Source organism: Leopardus geoffroyi, chromosome D1 (genome assembly GCF_018350155.1).
Source record: "Leopardus geoffroyi isolate Oge1 chromosome D1, O.geoffroyi_Oge1_pat1.0, whole genome shotgun sequence".
In the NCBI taxonomy this organism is placed as follows: domain Eukaryota; kingdom Metazoa; phylum Chordata; class Mammalia; order Carnivora; family Felidae; genus Leopardus; species Leopardus geoffroyi.
Window position 1 is genome coordinate 63279676 of NC_059329.1, and position 14567 is coordinate 63294242.

Sequence of the window (14567 nt, forward strand, 5' to 3'; positions counted from 1 at the left end):
GTTTATAGCAGCACTATCAACAATAGCCAAAGTGTGGAAAGAGCCCAAATGTCCATCAATGGATGAATGAAGAAGATGTATACACACACACACACACACACACACACACACACACACACACACAATGGAGTATTACTCAGCAATCAAAAAAATGAAATCTTGCCACTTGCAACTACATAGATGGAACTAGAGGGTATTAGGCTAAGCGAAACCAGTCAGTCAAAGAAAGACAAATATATGACTTCACTCATATGAGGACTTTAAGACACAGAACATATGAACATACGGGAAGGGAAGCAAAAATAATATAAAAACAGAGAGGGAGACAAAACATAAGAGACTCTTAAATATGGAGAACAAACAAAGGGTTATGGGAGGGGTTGCGGGAGGGGGATGGGCTAAATAGGTAAGGGGCATTAAGGAATCTACTCCTGAAATCATTGTTGCACTATATGCTAACTAATTTGGATGTAAATTAAAATAATAAAATTTAAATAAAAAAAGAATATCTGATGGGAATGACAATAAAAAGATAAACTAATAAATTTGATATTGACAAAAAAAATTTTACAATCACCCCAAAGAAAATGAAATACTTAGGTAAATTTATATCTTGAATAAGATCATTATGCAGAATATTACAAATGCTTGTTAAAAGAAAGAAGATCTAAATAAATGGAGAGACATGCCATGTTCCTGGGTTGGAAGACAGGACACACTAAAAATAGCAATTCTCCCCAAATTGGTCTATAAATTTAATGACATTCCTATCAAAATCTCATCCAGGATTTCTTTGTAGACATAGACAAATTATTCTAAAATTTACATGGAAAGATATAGAATCTAGAATAGCTAAAACAGTCTTGACAAAAAGGAGAAATAAAATAGGAAGAATTACTCTAGCTGTTATTAAGACCTACTGTACAGCTATAGTAATCAAACAGGGTGATATTGACAAAGGACAAGATCAAAAGACCAGAATAGTGAATCCAGAAACAGACCCGCACAAATATGCTCAACTGAGTTTTCACAAAGGTGTAAAAGCAATTCAGTGGAACTGCCATTTCAACAAATGATGCTGGAGCAACTGGACATCCATACACACACACACACACACACACACACACACACACACACACACAGTGTAACTCGACCTAAATTTCACCCCACACAAAATTTAACTCGTAATGGATCACAGGCCAGTAAAAAACATTAAAACTATAAGAACTGTAAGGAAAAAACATGGGAGAAAGTATTAGGGATCTAGGTCTAGGCAAAGAGTTTTTAGAGTTGAGATAAAGTTCTTAGAGTTCTTAGAGTTGAGTTCAGTCCATAAAAGAGGAAAATTAAGTTAGACTAAGTCAAGAGTTTAAAATTTGCTCTGCAAAAGACCCTGTGAAAAAAGGTGAAAAGAGAAGCTACAGACTGAGAGAAAAATATCTGCAACCACATGTTTAACAAAAGACTGCTATCTAGAATATATGAAGAATTCTCAAAACTCAACAGCAAAAATAACAACCCAATTCAAAATTATCAAAAGACAGGAAGAGATATTTCAATGAAAAGGATATACAGATGGCACATAAGCACAAAAAAGATGTGTAACATCAGTAGCCATGAAGGAAATACAAATTAAGATCATGATGAGATATTCAATACCCACCTCTTACAACAGCTAAAAATACAAAATAGTGACAACACCAAATGCTGACAAAAATGAGAGAAACTGAATCACTTATATACTGTTGGTAGGAATACAAATGGCACATTCTCTCTGTAAAACAGTTTGGCAGTTTCTTATAGAACTAGACACGCAACTACCATATGATCCAGCAATTGAACACTTGGGCATTTATCCCAGAGAAATGAAAACTTATGCTCCCACAAAAACTCATACATGATTGTTTGTAGAAATTTATCAGGAACAGCCAAACACTGGAAACATCCCAGATGTCCTTCAACAATGAATGGTTCAACAAACTGTGGTATATCCATACCATAAAATATCGCTCAGCAATAAACAGGAATGAACTACCTGATTCATACAACAATCTCAAGTGAATTATGCTGTCAAAAAAACAATCCCAAATATAATTCTATTTATATAACATTGTACAGATGACAAAGCATAAAAATGGAGAAGAGGTAATCAGTTGCTAGAAGTTATGGAAAGGGTGTAGAAGGGAGGCAAGGAAGTGGTGTGCCCATAAAAGGGCAAGAAAAGGGATCTTAGTGGTAATGAAATTGTTATGTATCTTGACAGTATTAATGTCAACTTCCTTTTTGTGGTATTGCACTATAGTTTTGCAATTTGTTACTACCAAGAGAAACTGAATAAATATTACACAGAATTTCTCAGCATTGTTTCTTATACCTGCATATGAACCCATAATTACCTCAAAATCAAAAATGTGTGTTGTGTGCGTTTCTGTATGTGCATATACAACTATTTAAAAAGAACACACTGACCTGAAAAATATACAATATATTACTGTTAAGCACCTAAGTGTAGTACTTGATAAAAGTAAATGCTGCAATATTTGTCAAATGAACAAAAGAAAATTATGTAAAATATACTATTTGCTCCCAAAATTATAAAAATTAAAAACTAAAACTCTAAGTGTTTATATAACTACATATGAGCATGGAGAAAAGTGTAAAACAATGCAGGATGTTACGAAAAATTACTTCATAGTAGAGCAAGGGTTGGAAAGAGGACAAGATGAAGAGATATTATTAAATTTTTTCTTGGTAATCTTTAGAATTCTGCTTACAGTAAACACCCATGAAATTTGAGGATTTAGGGAAGAGACAATTAAGAAAAGATGTTTTTTTAAATATTTTCAGATTTTTTGGAAAAAGGCAAACAATCCAAAACAATGAAAGTCAAAGAATATGAATGTATGAATATGACTGTTGGATGCTATTAGCACACTGATATTCAAATAATACAAAGTTTGCAAAATGAGGGAAATGCAGCTCTTACCTTCAGGGAAGTGGTGGTGAGACCCCAAAGTGAGAAGAAAGCTGAGACTAAGTGATTACAGACTAAGCAGAAGAAGCAATCAGAACAAGGAAGATGACTGTGTGACAATAAATTCACCAGACTCAAGAGATAGTACATACTCAGGCTCCCTAGACTATCTGACAACTCTATGGTATTGCTCCCTCCACACAAAAAGGGAGAAAGATGGATTGGGAACACATACACAAAAGTGACTATCAAAATACAGAAAGTGGCACTGGCACTATTCACGTTGCTGAGAAGACAGATTTGAGTGACATAAAAACTGAGACAAAACTGACATTTGCAATGAGTCCTCAGCCCAGGTCAGTGACACACTTACAATGTAGCAACTTCTACAGGGTGTTTTACATTGCTTTCAGTGCACAAGGGAAGGAAGAGAAGAAGGGATGCTGGCCAGGGAATTATGAAACATTGAGTGTGTCTTTAGGGAAGCTAAAGGGCACAGCTGCAGGCTTTTGGAGGAGTTGTGTGACATAAAATTCACAATGCAACCACAGAGGAGGGGTAGATAAGTCCTAAATGTATTATGTACAGAAGCTATAATGAAGAGAAAGAAGGCATTGATTTGAGTGGATGCAAGAATATTCAAGAAAATTTAGAGGTTAGGAGAAAAGCTATCTTATTCACCTACAGATTTTAGACAAAGCAAGTTTGGTGGTCCTTCATCCTGAATTGGTACATTGGTCTAGGGAAGGAAGGTGAAAGGCAGGCTAAGCATAAATTAAATTACCCATGATAAAAAGATGGAAGCCAACCTGATTTAGTTTTATGAAGCCAATGTAACTCTGATACTATATAGTCATGAAAAGGATCCATTTGGGACTCACATTGACCTGGATTCAAATCCAGACTCATTCAAAGTTTTGTGATCAGAAGTCAGCTATCCACATGTCAGTTATTTTATTTGTAAAATGGAAATAATGGTTGCACTTACCTCACAGGGACATTATATTGAATGAGGTGATACATGTAAGCACTTAGTCTAGTGCCTGATCACAGTAAGTGCCGGCAAGGCTGTAAAATAACTCTAAGTGTCATACAGTATTGTTGGGAATGAAAAATCGTATGACTACTTTGGAAAAGCATTTCTTAGCTTCTTATAAAGTTAAATATACACTTACCACATGATACACTGATACGATTCCTAGGTATTTACCCAAGAGAAACAAAAATATTTCTACACAAATATTTGTATGCCACTATTCACTATAGCTTTATTAATAATAGTTAAAAAATGAAGGCAACCCAAATGTCAATCAAAAGAATAATGGATAAATAATTGTGGAATATTTGTGCAATGGAATTCTATTCATCTATAAAAAGGAATGAACTAATGATACCTTCAAGAAAATGGATGACTCTCAAAAACATGTTGAGTGAAAGAAGTCATATACAAAATAGTACATGATCTCATTTATATAAAATTCTAGAAAAAGTAAAAGTAAATTTAAAAAACAGAAAGTATACTATTAGCTGCCTGAGGCTGGGGCTGGGGCCAGGGTTACAGGGAATTAACCGCAAAGAATAACAAGGGAACATTTGGGGATGATAAAAATGTTTTATTTCTTGTTTGGGATGGTGCTTATATGAGTATATACATTTGTGTCTAAAATCAAATTATATACTTAATATGGGCGCATTTACCCCAATAAATTGATTTTAAAAACTGTTAGCGACCTAGAATAAGTTTTCCAAAGAAGTACATTGTCATCACGGAGAAATCATTAAATTTTATTGAATAAAATAAAAGGGGACTTGAATAAACAGTAAGATATAACAGGTTATGAATGGAAAGATTCCATATTCAGGCGATAGCAATGCTCCTCAATTAATCTATAAGCTAGATTTACTCCCAACTAAGATCCCACAAGGTTTTTCATGGAAGTTAACAAAATGATTCTAATAATCATGTAAGAGAATAAAGGCACAAATAAAGCCAAGATGTTTCTGGATACACACACACAGAGAAGAATAAGAAAGTGATTTGCCTGACAGATATAAAGATAATTACAGTAATATTGGTGAGGAATTAGCATATAACATTAATGTAATAGAGAACACAGCCTAGATCAAATCTATTATATATAAGAACTTAGTGTGTAATAATTGTATATTATTGTAGAAAAATACTAGAACAACCAAATTTCCTTTTAAGAAAAATGAAGAAATAAAACTAGACCCTGGTCTCATATCATACACACAAAAATAAATTTCAGATGGATTAAAAGAATTAAATGTAAAAAAAATGTCTAAACACACCATAAAATGTATAACCTTTACAATCTCAGGGTAGGAAAGGAATTTCAATAATACACAAAAGTACATGGCCTAGAGGTGCTTTTTATTAAAATTCAAATTTTCTGTAAGGCAAGTGACACCATAAACAAAATTAAAAGATCATTAACAGACTGGAAGATTGTATTTCCAACATAAACAAAGGATTAGTATCTAGAATATACAGAAAAGGTGTACAAAAAATATAGAGGGGAGGGTAAGGCAACTGAACAGAAAAATGGGCAAAAGAAATGATCATACAATTAACAGAAGAGGAAGTATAAATGACCAATAAATATATTTAAAATATAAACTAAAATAATGAGCTCATGTTTCTACTTAATCAGATTGACGAAAACGTAAGAGTCTGTTAATATAAAGTGCTGTCAAGGATGCTGAAACACAGGATCTCTCATAAATTGCTACTGGGAATACAAATTGGAACAACTCTTTTGAAGAACAATTTAACAATATCTGCTAAAAATATAAATGTGCATATCTAATAACCCAGAAATTCCACTTCTAGATGTTTGTTTAAGAGAAACTATTATCCATGTGGAAAAAAAGGCATATACAAAAATATTAAACAGCAGTATACACAGCAAAATCTCCAGAAACAGTAAGTCTACCAGTAAAGAAAGAAAGAAATTTTGGCATAATCATATGCTATAAAACCATGTAGACATGTAAAGGGATGATAAAGCTCTGTAAACCTGCATAAACAAAACTCAAAACATAATTTCCTGTATACAGTAGGAAATAATTTATGTAAATATCTAAAAGCACCAACTAGCAAAAGCATTATAAAAACTGAATTCGAAAGATACACAAAATTCATGATAATTGTCTCTAAGGTGAGAATGAAACACTATAGGAGATAAAAGAGGCTTTATATGTAAATTTTATTACCTTTATTAAAAAGGAACTGAAAACAGGGGGGACAAAATGGTAGTTAATTATCAATTTTGAATGTCTTGATAATGTGTGCATTGGTTATTCTTTGTACTTTTATATATATTAGCCACTTCTCAAGTAAAAGCATGAAAAAAAAACAATGAAGAATATTAAAAACAAGTTATGAGGCTGCTGCAATATTCTAAGGTTGTGGGGTGTACAATGGGACATACTCCAGTGGGGATGAAAGGAGGCAGATACACAAGCTCTTTAAGGAAGCAGGCCTCAGTGGCTGTGTGAATGTTATGATAAGAGAGGCTGTTTCCCCATTCATAATACTATGTTTGACACGTAATGAGTTCGTAATAATGTTTGCTGGATTCTGTGAATGACATTAGTACTTTCCTGGTTGTAAGAGTTTCAGCCATGCAATGTGAGCTTACAGGAAGGGAGGTAATGGTGGAAAAGATAAAGGTGCTACCTATTACCTCAGAAAAGAACTTCAGGAAATTAATTTCTCAAAAGGTGGGCCCAGTAAACATAGTTCAGAAATCCCCTTCTAAATGCTAGAGAGCCTTTAGAGAGAACTACTCATCTTCTGTAAGAAAAGTCTTTGGAAGACCAACTCAGCACTGGTCTCCTTACCAATTATTGATCAGAGAGACTTAGAAAATGCCTCTTCCATGTCTCACATTGAAAGGAAAGAATGATTGGACAAGTTAAGAGGGAGGTTTCAACACCACAACCCAATTTTTCTCTCTTACAGTGTTGTCTGGGAGACAAGGACAGGAACTGTGACCTCAGTATGCAAGAGAACACTAGAGTCAGTACTATCTATAGTCAAAGACAGAGTCAATCCAAAGGACTGACCCCACTGCAGAGGAAGGGAAAATGGATAAGGACAGCAGACAATACTATAGGAGAACTGATAAAAATTAGATCTGACCTATTCCATACCCCTACCAGAAACTGACTTCTACTAGATCCTATTATGATAGGGAGAATAATTCCTCTCACAAATTTGTAACAGTGACGCCAGAATATCCACTACCCTTGGTATTGGGGACTCCCAGTACCCCCAGAGCTTTATGGAATACTAAAGATGTTCTCATGGAAGGACTGGGTAGCCTCAGATGGGGGAGGGAAGTGAAGCTAGAAGACCTAGAAAACTGAGTGGTACGGTGGTTCCATGTCATCCACATCTCCATAGGATATGGAGTGCCACCTGATCTTACCTTGGGCTTATAGAGTCTCTCTACCCCACCAGAAACTGAGGGGAAGTGAAACACCTGGGCTATTGGGGGTGCTACTGGTCACAGAAGGCTCTCATACTCGCCTGGGAATTGAGACTTGACCAATTAAGAGTTTGTTTTAATAGGTTTCTAGAAGAGGATTCAGTGTTGAGTGGCACCACTAGGACCCAAGATTTTCTGATCTGTAATCTACGTATAAATGGATAATCTACTGTTATATGTTGTTGTTCACTGGTCACTGTAAGCAGAAAATTGGAGCAGACTCATACGACACAAGCTGATCTCTGGAAACACTATTCTATAGCAGATGGTGGTAGTAGCTGCATTTGTCAAAGAAGTGAGAAATTCAGGGTCAATTCCCAGAGCCCTCTCATTCCTAGCCAATGAGCCCTCCTCCTCCTCCTCTCTACCTTCGCCCCCTCTACAGGGCTGGCATCCACCCCTGGGGAGCAGGCTCTGACATATAGCCCCACAAGGTCACAGGTGTACTGTCAGATACCCTCCTCCAATGGCCAATGTCAAAGGGAAAGACCAGCTAGGTGATCCCCCAATCTGTTCAGAGAGCTTCTGTAATGTTGGACTGGGGCCTGGGAAACCAAAAAAGGAACTTTTCCACAGATAAAGTCAATGATATCCCCCAATACAGCCTGGATTAATAGACAGTGGGCAACACAGAATATAGCAGATTTGCAGGAACTTAATGATTTCAATTTTGTTGGGTTTAAAGAATCTGTGATTTATCTTACGAACAATCTTTTGTACAGTTATGTCCAGGACAAGAATATGTCAGCCAGAAGTCCCATTAGTCTTCTCTTGAGGCCATTGGATATAATGGCATTCAAGGGCTTTTTTTCTCCCAGTTGTCTCCTTCTTGGCTCTCCACCCATTGTCCCTACCTTCCAAGTGTTCCTCTCCTCCCTCAGAAATCCTAGGACAGCCTGAACTTCCCCTCCCAGGAACAGATCTTTTTGCCCCAAACATCCTAGAAAACTCTTATTCATGTGCTAAATCTCAACAGAAATGTTTAAAGCAGTGGCTAAGAGGAAGAATGCTAGGGTCAGACCCAGTTGGTATCTAACTGCTATTTACTAACTGTGCACCCTTGGGTAAGTTACTTATCTTTGTGCCTTAGTTCTTTGTCGGTAAAATGGAGGAATATTTGTACCCCATTGCAAATACATGTTGTAGGAATAGGACTTAGAGCAGTGCCTCCACATGGGAAACTGCAGCCATTACTATAATTCAGAGAAGAGGGAAAGGCTCCTTTCCCTGTGCTCCCACCATATCTGATACTAACCTCAATGAATGCAATTACTAAAGTAGCCCTCCAACAACAGTTTGCATCACTGAGTCCACTAGACAGTGAGCTCCTTGAGGGCAGCAGTGCCTTGTTATTGCCATTGTATCCTCACCATATGGTACAGGGCCAGGCACAAAAGAGATTCAATCAGATCTGCTATAAAGCTGGTTTTGAAGAGCAAATTTGTTCCAACCAATTGCTACATTAGGCAACTGAGTAAGTTGGAACTGAGTGAATTTCATATTTGTTTACTGTATGATTCCCTCTGCCAGAAACTAGGTGAATGCACAAAACTGCATTCAAAACTGCTGAACATAGCAGCAAAGGAAAATCCAACATCCACACACCTAAAACACCTATCACCGCTCAGGTTATGAACCATATTCATCCACATCTGGTGTTAGAACATTCCACCCAATTTCGGATTCAGTAGTCCCCTGCTATGTGCAGGTTATACGTTCCAACATCCCCAGTGGATGTCTGAAAATATGGATAGTACCAAACTATATACACAGGCATACCTCAGAGATACTGCCGATTCAGTTCCAGACCACCGCAGTTAATGCAAATATAGCAATAGAGTCAAATGAATTTTTGTTTCCCAGTGCATATAAAAGTTATGTTTACACAGTATTGTAGCCTAGTAAGTGTACAATAGCATTAGGTCTAAAAAAAAAAATGCAGAGTACGTTAATTTAAAAACTTTATTGCTAAAAAGTGCTAACCATTATCCGAGCTTTCAGTGAGTTGTAATCACTGACCACAGATCAACATAACAAATATAATAATAATGAAAAGGTTTGCATGGTGCCTGGGGTGGCTCAGTCAGTTAAGTGTCTGACTTCAGCTCAGGTCATGATCTTGCAGTTCATGGGCTCGAGCCCCACCTTGGGCTCTGTGCTAACAGCGAAGGAGCCTGGAGCCTGCTTTGGATTCTGTGTCTCCCTCTCTCTCTCTCTCTCTTTCTCTCTCTCTCTCTCTGCCCCTTCCCCCCCCCTTTCAAAAATAAAAAATAAACATTAAAAAAAAAGTTTTTTAAATAATGAAAAAGTTTGAAATGCTGCAAATTTTACCAAAACGTGACAAGGACACAAAGTGAACAAGTGCTGTTGGAAAAATGGCGATAGACTTCCTAGAAGCAGGGTTGCCACAGACCTCCAATTTGTAAAAACCATGCTCTGTGAAGCGCAATCAAGCGGAGCACAATAAAACGAGGTATGCCTTGTACCGTGTTTTCCTATACATGCATTACCTATGCCAAAGTGTAATTTATAAATTAGGCATAGCAAGAGACTAGCCATAATAACTAATAGTTATAACAATATACTGTAATAAAAGTTATGTGAATGTGGTCTCTCTCAAAATATCTTACTGTGTTGTACTCACCCTTCTTCCTGTGATGATGCGTGAGAGGATAAAATGCGTGAGGACACAAAGTGAGGGGAATGACGCAGCATTGTGACCTGGCGTTAGGTTACAGATGACCTTCTGACGATTCGTCAGAAAGAGAATCATCTGCTTCCAGACCGCAGTTGATGGCAGCGGGGAATCAATTGAAACTGCAGCAGCGAAACCACAGATAAGGGGGACTCCCGTAGTCTCCCCTTCTACCGTTTCTCAGTTATTCACAAGCTGCTTCTAATGTTTCCACAAGGAAAACTCCTTGTCTTTTTCAAGGTAATGTGTCATAGTTACTGGTGTGTTTATGTGCTTTCTAACCAGCTAACATATGTAGAACGGTGCCACCATTTTGATTAGGGTCCTATCCTTTTTTTAAATGTGTCACTGGCGATGTTTTGGAATGTTGTGCCCTACTGCCACCTTTCCCGCAAGTCCTGTTTTTTCCTGCATTATTTTGTATAGCGTGGTGATTTTTAGGCTCTGCCTCGTTAGAGCAGAATCATACCCAGTGGACTCGGGGTTGATGGTATGTCTTTCTTTCTCATCTCCGTAGATACCTAAGGCTCCTGAAACTGTAGGAGCCCATGTTGGTCAGCAAACAAACGCTGTTTGGGCCAGCAGTACTGTCACACAAATAAAAGCAATAAATATATATTCATGGACAACGACATGCCAGGTACTGTGATGAGCAGTGGAGATACTGGCTAATAAGAAGCATTGCCTGTAACTCAGCCTAGTGGGAGAGAGAGAGAAGTAATTACAACAGAGGGGGACACATGCTATTCAAGAATATAGCAAGGTCTTCTCTCCAGACTTCAGGGAGTCTGTTTCTTTCCTTGCTGCCCCCATCTCTGCCTCCTTGCTCTACTTCCTGAAGTTACCTGTCAGCACAGAGCAAGGAGGCAGCACAGGGAAGAGTTAATGTGGCACAGGTGGGAGGGGTAAGGGCCCTGAGGGAAGCCAGTGGAACAGCTTCATAAAGGGCCCCAAAGGCACTGGTCAAGGTGAAGAGAAGCTGCCAACACCCAGTGCACAGGATCTTTCTCCAGTCAAGTCTTCTGCTGGTGTTTTCCTCCTCATTCATTTATCCATTCCATGTTTATTAATCTTCAGTAAGCTAGAGTCTGCGTGGAATCAGTTCTACTCACCCTGCCTCCTCCAACGTCAGAGATGCTTCTTCCACGTATGGCTGCTACTCTGGGTTGAGTGCCATTTCCTCCCCCTCTGTCACCTCCACTCCCTCTGGCACCCCAGAAATAAGACTTTAGCGGGACCCCCTTCTGGATCATGAGGAAGGTAGGGAATCAGAGAAGTTCCTTTTTTTTTGCTGCCATTTCTCTCTTTCTCTGTTCCTTCCTAGGCCCAACTTCAAACCTCCAGCTGGTGTTCAAGTTTACTACTTAAGTATCAATGTAAGCACCCCCAAAACCCACCAGATTTTCTCTGGTCACATCCGGCTTCCATTTCCACCCAGTCCCATCTTCCTCACCCTCCTATTTCTCCTTTTCTCTTTACTTTCTTCTCCAGGGCTGATGCCCAGAATGTTAAAGATGGACAACACTGCAACTACTGTGCCCACCCCCATTGTAGAGCTGAGGAAACTGAGGCCCAGAAACTCTGCCTAAGCATATACAGTCAAGGACAGTGCAGCCTGGGGCCTGATACCCAACCAGCTCTGGCTTTCTCCCCATCATACAGAGACTGAGATGGACTCTACTTTGGATCCTAAGGAAGAAAATCTTTCATGTCAGCCACAGCTCTCAGCTGACCTCCAACTGTACCAGCCACTGCAGCAGTGAAGCCCTCCTTCCTCATGACCAGTGTCTCCCCTGGTCTCCCCCTATGACACTCATGGGCTTTCAGGCACAAAGGATTCTCCCATCGAAGCTAGTGTAGTGACCTTGATTATCTGTCAAAACCCCCAAAGGCATAACCCTGTGGTCCCCCAACCCTGCACTACCCCTACACATACTCCATGGATGGGTCTCTGCCACTGTGATACCCCCCCAAAATCTCTCCCTTTATCCTTCCCCTTTCAGGAGTCATGCCCCCATGAACCCTAAAGCTTTGCCCCCTCCACAGGATGGCAGAAGGTCCACATTCCAACTCCACCTTCCCACGCCCAACCTTCTTCATACTGACTGGCATTCCAGGGCTAGGGCCTGCCCAGGCTTGGCTGACACTGGTCTTTGGGCCCATGTATCTGTTGGCCCTGCTGGGCAATGGAGCACTGCTGACATTGGTGCAGATAGATTCCACACTGCAGCAGCCCATGTTTCTACTCCTGGCCGCACTGGCAGCCACAGACCTGGGCTTAGCTACATCTATAGCCCCAGGGTTGCTTGCCGTGCTGTGGCTTGGGCCCCGGCCTGTGCCATACAGTGCCTGCCTGGTCCAGATGTTCTTTGTTCATGCACTGACTGCTGTAGAATCTGGTGTACTGCTGGCCATGGCCTGTGATCGTGCTGTGGCAGTAGGGCGTCCACTGCACTACCCTCTCCTAGTCACCAAAGCCCGTGTAGGCTATGCAGTCCTGGCACTGGCACTGAAAGCTGTGGCTATTGTTGTGCCTTTCCCTCTGCTGGTGGCGCGATTTGAGCACTTCCAAGCCAAGACCATAGACCATGCCTACTGTGCACACATGGCGGTGGTAGAACTGGTGGTGGGCAACACACGGGCCAACAATTTGTATGGGCTGGCGCTTTCATTGGCTGTGTCTGGTATAGATATCCTGGGCATCACTGGCTCTTATGGGCTCATTGCTCATGCTGTGCTGCGGCTGCCTACCCAGGAGGCCCGTGCTAAGGCCTTTGGCACATGTAGTTCCCACATATGTGTCATTCTGGCCTTCTATGTACCTGGTCTCTTCTTCTACCTCACACATCGCTTTGGTCGTCACACTGTCCCAAAGCCCGTACACATCCTTCTCTCTAATATCTATTTGCTGCTGCCACCTGCCCTCAACCCACTCATCTATGGGGTCCGCACCAAGCAAATCAGGGACCGACTCCTGGAAATCTTCACATTCAGAAAAAGCCAGTTCTAATGGGCAAAAAAAAAAAAAAAAAAAAAAAAAAAAAAAAAAAACCAACAATGGAGCCTGGTGGTGGAGGTGAAGGAATATTCAGAAGAGTCCAGGGCCTGGAGGTGTGGATTATGTCTTCTTTGTCCCACTGTCTACATATGACTGTGATAATCACTCAATAAATTATTTGCTGTGAAGCCTCTACAACACATATCACTAGCATCTGCAGACTTTGGTCTATCCACATATCTTGCTTGGGAGGCAGGAGGCAGGGGGCTACATGTTACCATGCAGGAAAATAAAATCAGGAATTACCATGGCTTATAGTACACAAGATTTAACTTAAAGAAAACTTCCTTTCCCACCCCTTCCATTATTTTAACCTAAGTCTGCCCATGTCTCCACACAAAAGCTCCTCTATTGATTCTAGACCTAGGGACCTGGGAAGAGTGAAGCTGCCTCTGGAGGAAAGTGCTTGGGTAGTTTTCTGGGTTCAAAGCCCTCTTCATTCCTGGAACCAGATTCTGTCCTTAGGGAAGAAGTTACAGGCTTATTCCCCACATTCTGAGAATCTGGATAATGTGTCCAGATAGGGGTCCCAAAATTGGCCATTCCTAGTTCAGAGAATCCCCTTGGTTTCATGGGTTAGGGTCTATTTCCCCTACCTCCACTCTCCTGTCAATATCTCAAGAATTAATGGCTAGAACTCTCCCTTAGGAGTCAGAGGTCCAACTTAAAGAAATTTTGAGGGGCACCTGGGTAGCTCAGTTGGTTAAGCATCAGACTTCAGCTCAGGTCTTGATCCCACAGTTTGTGGGTTTGAGGCCCACATCAGGTTCTGTGCCTCCATCTCTCTCTGTACCCCACCCCCCACTCATGCTCTCTCAAAAATAAACACTTAAAAAAATTTTTTAAAGAAATTCTGATATCCCAGGAAATCATTGTAGCCACTTTGCCTGCTTGTCTGAGGTCTAGTCACTGTGGTCTCTTACCAATTTGCTCTTCTCTGCATCCTCAGCCAAGAATGTTGAATTCCCAAATAAAATCTACATCAGCACCCCCATTTGGACTGGCCAACATCACTAGAAGCACAGGATGTTGGTATAGGAATATTTCACACTGCTGTGGCTACCAGAGAATAGAGATATTACACATGGTGTAACAGGGGATTGACCTTCAGCTAAGATTACAATGGAAGGGACATTGTGCAAAAGATCTTTCACACCAGCATGGAGCCCAGAATGAATATAATCTCAGACAAAAAGCAGGAATTCACTTTTAGAAAGTCATGGAAAGCTGCAGGCTGCACAGGCAGACCCAAGCTCTTTGGGAAAACTATCATAACTGCAGGTATTGGAGTCAGCCATGAGGACCTGAAGCCAAGTGCAATGC

The 14567-nt window shown here is 40.0% G+C and overlaps 1 protein-coding gene and 1 long non-coding RNA gene across 2 annotated transcripts; both read left to right on the forward strand.

The window, feature by feature from the left end:
* The first annotated feature begins 10315 nt into the window (after window positions 1-10315).
* LOC123601283 lies at window positions 10316-11759 on the forward strand. The gene is made up of 3 exons (XR_006714030.1): window positions 10316-10426; window positions 11511-11562; window positions 11678-11759. It is a non-coding gene; the product is annotated as an uncharacterized LOC123601283 (long non-coding RNA).
* Window positions 11760-12218: 459 nt separating this feature from the next.
* On the forward strand, window positions 12219-13196 carry LOC123601282 (olfactory receptor 52W1). Its single transcript, XM_045484309.1, has one exon. The coding sequence runs from the start codon at window positions 12234-12236 to the stop codon at window positions 13194-13196; it is 963 nt and encodes a 320-aa protein (XP_045340265.1). The 5' UTR covers window positions 12219-12233.
* The last annotated feature ends 1371 nt before the right edge of the window (window positions 13197-14567 follow it).

Coding starts and splice junctions, on each gene's coding strand:
- LOC123601282 (XM_045484309.1), top strand. CDS start 12,234: ATGGCAGAAGGTCCACATTCCAACTCCACCTTCCCACGCCCAACCTTC.